This window comes from Callospermophilus lateralis, chromosome 14 (assembly GCF_048772815.1).
Source record: "Callospermophilus lateralis isolate mCalLat2 chromosome 14, mCalLat2.hap1, whole genome shotgun sequence".
Lineage (NCBI taxonomy): Eukaryota > Metazoa > Chordata > Mammalia > Rodentia > Sciuridae > Callospermophilus > Callospermophilus lateralis.
In genome coordinates, this window is record NC_135318.1 from 36,689,268 (window position 1) to 36,694,990 (window position 5,723).

At 47.0% G+C, this 5,723-nt stretch overlaps 1 protein-coding gene across 1 annotated transcript; it reads left to right on the plus strand.

Moving 5' to 3' along the window:
• Positions 1-622: 622 nt before the first annotated feature.
• Positions 623-4,890, plus strand: Tmem247 (transmembrane protein 247). The gene is made up of 3 exons (XM_076832737.1): positions 623-739; positions 1,336-1,653; positions 4,651-4,890. Exons 1-3 carry the CDS (start codon positions 623-625, stop codon positions 4,888-4,890), a joined length of 675 nt encoding a protein of 224 aa, XP_076688852.1.
• The last annotated feature ends 833 nt before the right edge of the window (positions 4,891-5,723 follow it).

A 5,723-nucleotide genomic window follows, 5' to 3' on the forward strand; every position in this document is an offset into this window, starting at 1 on the left:
TGGAAAGAATGTGCCCAGGCTAGCCCACTGTTTCCAAGAGGAGGGTAAGAGATGCCCAGAACAAAGCACCTCAGTCAAGCCCCCAGCTGGGTCCAGTCTAGATCAGCCAACCTTTAGCTATCTGAGCAAAATCAATGTTCATTGTACGCCATTGATATGTTATGGTTATAACTACTCCCCGTGACCTCTTTTTAACATAATGACTTCTGTGAAGATCCTACCTCCAAATAAAGTCACGTTCTGAGTTACTGGGGGTTCATATGTCAACCTAGGGATTGGGAGGAAGGGGTTCAGCGCCAAACAGGGTTTAAGGAGCCAGTTGTGACTTATCTCAACAAAATCCTTTAAAACAAGAAACCAAGAGATTAGTTTTATGTGGTGGGATTCTTTATTTCAAGGGGTGGAATTCCAGTTTTCAAAGCAGTCCTTAGGGGTGAGAGTTCTTAATAATGGCACCTCAAAGGTGTCACACCCTTTACCAAAGGGGCCTTAGCAACTGGTAGAATGTGGATCATTATGAGGGGATTGTGATGGCGGCTGGGCTGTGGAATCTGGTGAGGCCAAATGTGACTGTCTCAAAAGATGTCCTCTGGCCTTAGATGGCACCACTGTGGTTATTTAAATGGCAACAGAGGACAGAGAAGTGATGGAAACCCGGGGGGCAGGAGAAAGTTGCCCCAACTTCTCTAAGTTGGTGCCTAGTGACTCCACATCTGAGGGGAAGCCCAGGGCTTCATTGGTAAGAGGGTTGCCCCAGCTGGTTCCATCAGGGGACAAAGGACACTCGGAACAGGGGGTAAGAGATGAGTTCTCTGAGATCCAGAGAGCTACCAAGACCAATCCCCATAACTGGGCACCCCACTGTCACTAGGGACCAGGTGGCCCTGCACAAAAGTGTTAAGTCCCTTGAAGCTGGCTTTGGTCTCACCCATCTGAGTCCTATTTGAAGCCACCCCCTACTCCATCCCTCTTGTTTGTTCCTCTAGGTTTAGATTCTCAGAATGTTTGAGAATCTTCTATGACCCCCAGAACACCTTGTATCCGACAGTGTGGGCAGTGGGAAGTCCTCCCTGAAGACTTGAAAATCACTAGGGCTTGCCACTTGAGGGCAGGATTCCTTTGTGTGCATTTGCCTCCTCCTTTTCAGCCCTAGGGTGCTGATAACTCTGCCTACGTACACTTCTAATAAGAATGCACACAGTCTGAATCTTTGCAATCCAGGACACTTTCCCACACCCTATTCCACTGTGGCTTGGAGCTGGCAGAGCCGTTGGGTCGAGGTGGGGGCAGCCCTATCTGATTCCCCACTGGCCCCCACTATCTTCCCTTTCCCAGCCCCAGGAGGCAGAGTCCCCCAGGCCAGACTCCAATTACCTGGAGGAGATGGAAACGGACGAGGAGAGAAGTTCCCCAGAGCCCCCTAAGTCAGTGACCCCAAATGCTGGACCTGCCACCAAGGGTCAGGCGGGTGATGGACCCGAACCCGAGGAGCTTCCCCAGGCCTCAGGGATAGAGCGCAAGGAGATGGAGCTGGAGAAGGTGCGCATGGAGTTTGAGCTCACGCGCCTCAAGTACCTGCATGAGGAGAACGAGCGGCAGCGGCAGCACGAGGAGGCAATGGAGCAGCTGCAGCAGCAGGCCACACCCCGCCCAGTATGTGGGGAGAGGGGCACTGGGCCAGGGGCCAAGGGCCAGGGCTGACACCAGGGGCGAGGGCACAGAGGCTACCCCGCAGGGCCAGGGCAGGAGTGAGTCCACCCTCCCTGTTGGCCGTGTGTCCCACCCTGGAGATCCAGGGTCTCCACTGAGTGGAATGACCATCCCAGAGGCTACCTCCAGCTCTGCTGCCTTGGGTCACTTCCTGAGAATGGACTGAGACCACTACCCCAGATAAGATGGCTTTGCTGGGGCCTCCAGGTTAAGTGAGAGCCAGCTCTCTAAGCCTAGGAGGGGACCCGGAACCACATGGTCTGCTCAACAGCCCTTTTGATAGCCTCAGGGAAAAGTCTTCAACACTTTCCAATACTCTCAATTCCTCTTTGCATCTCATACAGTGTGACCACTGGAGACTAGACCCAGCATCCCTCCCCACAATCCAGCCCCACCACCTCCCTGACCAGGGCTGTGGTTGCTATAGGATGACAACTGAAATTTCACAAGAAATGGACACTTGATGTTCATCTGTACTAAACGGGGATAAGAACGCCTGATGAGATGAGATGGGATGGGAAGTGCTTAGCACAGTAGCTAGGTCATCATAAGCACTCCAAAAGGAAAGAGTTACTGCTTCACACAGTATATCCTGGGCTTTCAAGTCCATCCTGTGTTAAAATCTTGCCTCTACCTTGTGTAAGCTACTTAACCTTGGGCAAGTTACCCATCCTCACTGAGCCTTGGTTTGCTCATCCCTAAGGTGGCCCCTACCTTGTAGGGTCATGAGGATTAAAGGAGAAAATGCATGTAAGGTGCTTTGCAATGAGCACAATGCATTAGGTAAGCACTCAATAAGTGTTAGCTATTACCATTTTTATGTACTCATGCAATTCACTTCTTGACCCAAATGCAACAACCTACATTCATCACTTTTCAATTTTATTGGGATATAATGTATTAGCTATGCTTCCCAGCTCTGAGTCATCCTCAATTCTGAGAAGCTTGCTTTCTGTCTTTCTCCAAGTCATTGCTCTAATTGTTGAGGAGGATATGACCTAAAGTAAATACCACTAAAAGATCTCACTACAGGTTAGCAATGTTGCATTAATCAACACCCTGGAGTTACATTTTATCCAGCTCATATTTCTCCAGCTTGGCCAAAAAAACTATCCCAAGACACACTGTCAAATGGTTTCCCAGAATTAAGATATTATATTATCTATAGCATTTCTCCAATGGACTGGTCAATTTAAAAAAAAAAAAAAAACAGAAAATAGACTTGGTTTTACATGATTTCTTCTCAATGAACACATGCTGACTTCTTAATTATCTTTTTTCCTCTCACAAAATGCCTTCTTAATTATATATTAAATTATGTCACTGAGCCAAGAAAGCTTATTAAATCAGGACTTCCATTTCCATCTTTTTCTCCCTTTTTGAAAGTCTGGAAAATATGTGCCTGTCTTTAATATTCTGGCACATTTCCTGATATTTTTTAAATTCTGCAAGTTCCATTTTCAAACTCATAAGTTTTCACAGTATCCTAGGATAAAATTTGACACAAATTTGAGCCTGAAACTACTGAAAGTAGGTATGGTGATGTACTGTGCCTTTGGCCTGTCTCCTCCTAACTATATTCTTCCCTTTTTCATTTGAAAATCTTTCTCCTTGCTAGATGAGATGGGAACCCATGGTATATCCATCCTCTGTCCTACCCATCCTCTGTCTTATGTTCAAAAGATAGGCCATTGGAAGTGTTTTGAAAAGTCTACAGGGTTTTACAAATGCATGTTTTGTTATTAAAAGTCACAGTTACCACCCTACCTCCCACCCCATCAGCATTTCAGACTGAAAACACATACAGACTGCAGAGAGGGGTGGAGCCCACAAGTCCAGAGCCAGTGTCTGCAGAGCATGGCACCTGCTAAGGGAATGTTGGGTTTCTTCTTGGGTCTCCAACCTTCCTGTTCCCTTTAGAGGCTCACCACCAGAGCCATTCTCAACCCTTCTGAGGGTTAGTTGCCCTCATATGCCCCGTAGCAGTTTCGACAGTTGGTGTATCCAAACCCTCAGATCATTAGTAATAGTTTCCCAAAGTGTTTTACTTGTAAGCCTCAGATCTTCCCCCTCTTTTCTTTTTCTGGGAGGCTAGGAAGGAAGATGGTTGAATGGGTAGATTTCATTACATTGAAAATTCTTCTTTGAGTGTGTTTATTGCTAGTTTAGGGCATTTATTGCTAGTTTATTGCTAGTTCAGTCCTTGTTATCTGCTGTTTTTAAAAATATGACATGATTTTTTAATCAATGTCTGATGCCTTAACTGAAGATCAGAGTCATTATATCAGCTTTGCTTTACTTATACACTGATGCTCTCTACAGTTAAAATAGGTCTGTCACATCCTAGTTATACAGATCCCAGAAAAGAGCAACTTACAGGCAGAATCAAATCACTCAAGCTGCTTTTTCCAAGCCCAGTGCCTGCCCTGTGGGTGTAAGGAGGCCCTAGGGCTCATCTCTCAGCACTGGCCCCCACAAGAAACCAAACCCTGCACTAAATAACATATCAATGGATTGGACCATGTGGTATGTGCCAGGACCCGGGGAGTCAAAAAACAGTCATCCATACCCCAGGTATGCCCTCTCATTCTGCCTGTCCAGAAATCTAGGTTGATATCCAGATGTCCAGAGAACACTCCCAAAACCCAGAGTTCAAATCTGAAAATCTGGGACTGAGAGAGAAATTGCTCACGTGTGCTCCAGTGCACAGTGTGGGGTGTGAAGAGGAAACGAGGTGTTGGCCTGGAGCCCCCGCCAGGAGGGATAAGGCAGACTCGAGATGGGAAAATGAATGAGTTCCCTCTATGTGCCAGTGACCTGACCAGGAATTGTCTCATTATTTTTTTCCTTCTCTTCCTCATGCTTTTGGGAAGGGAGTGCTATTACCCTTTCCTTAGGTGAGGCTGTGGCGCCAGCTCCACTGTCTTCTTTCCCCCACAGTTCTCGGGAGGCCTCCAGGACCTCCTGCTCCCCCAGAACCAGTTTGCCATGTTCCTGTACTGCTTCATCTTTATACACATAATCTATGTCACCAAGGAGATGGTCTTCTTTCTCTTCTCCAAGCACTACCTGTTCTGCATCGCGGCCATTTTGCTGTGTTTGATTAAAACTTTGTGGTCCTACTTCCAAGTGCCTTTGCTCTCTCCATCACTGGGGACCCCCATGATTGAGTGCTGTTAAGATCCAAGTTAGCCCCAGCCTCCCTGGCTGATCTTCCTACCCAGTGCCTCTTTCCATCAGAACCTGCCCTCAGGACAGGCTCAGCTGTCAGCCATTGACACCTGAGTATGAAGAAACACGTCCAAGCCCCTGGCCCTGAGCCTGGTTCTCACTGTGGATAACCATGCTATGCCCAGCAGGATTTCAGAAGGTTAGGAAGGTATCTGTGGGGAAGAAAGGTTCAGAAAGCTTTTCCAGAATCATAGACTCACACTATGGCCAAGCTGGCTTGGGTTCCACCACGTCTATACACATTCATGATTTTCTGACACGTAGGGAGCCTGTCGTTGGTTTGAGGATAGCTCCCCCTGCCCTCCAGCAAAGATGTCTATGTCTAAAACCCCAGCATTGTGAATTTGTTACCTTTCACAGCAAGAGACTTTGAGACACATTAAATTAAGAGTCTTGAAATGGGGAGATGACCCAGGATTATCCAGATGGACACAATGTAATATCATCCTTATAAGTGAGGCAGCAGGGTGTGAGGGGAAAGTGACCACTGAAGCAAAGGTCAGAGTAATGCAGAGGCCACAGGTCCAGGAAGGTGTACAGTTTCCAAAAACTTGAAAAAAATAAGAATGTGGATTATTTCCTCGAGCCTCTAGAGTAAACCAGCCCAACCAGCCCACTTTAGACTTCTGACCTACAGAATGAAAGATAATAAACCTATGTTGTTTTAAGCCCCCAAGTTTGTGGTAGTCTGTTACAGCAGCAATAAGACGCTTATACAGGAGCCAAGACTACCAGGCTGTTTTGCAAACATGTCAGGATAACACTGGCAAGGTTCCTTTAGC

Excerpts from the sequence above, each read along its gene's own strand:
- Tmem247 (XM_076832737.1), top strand. The coding sequence starts at position 623 with ATGGCAACAGAGGACAGAGAAGTGATGGAAACCCGGGGGGCAGGAGAA. Across the intron at positions 740-1,335 it reads GGAAGCCCAGGGCTTCATTG|CCCCAGGAGGCAGAGTCCCC; the intron begins GTAAGAGGGTTG and ends TCCCTTTCCCAG. Across the intron at positions 1,654-4,650 it reads AGCAGGCCACACCCCGCCCA|TTCTCGGGAGGCCTCCAGGA; the intron begins GTATGTGGGGAG and ends TTTCCCCCACAG.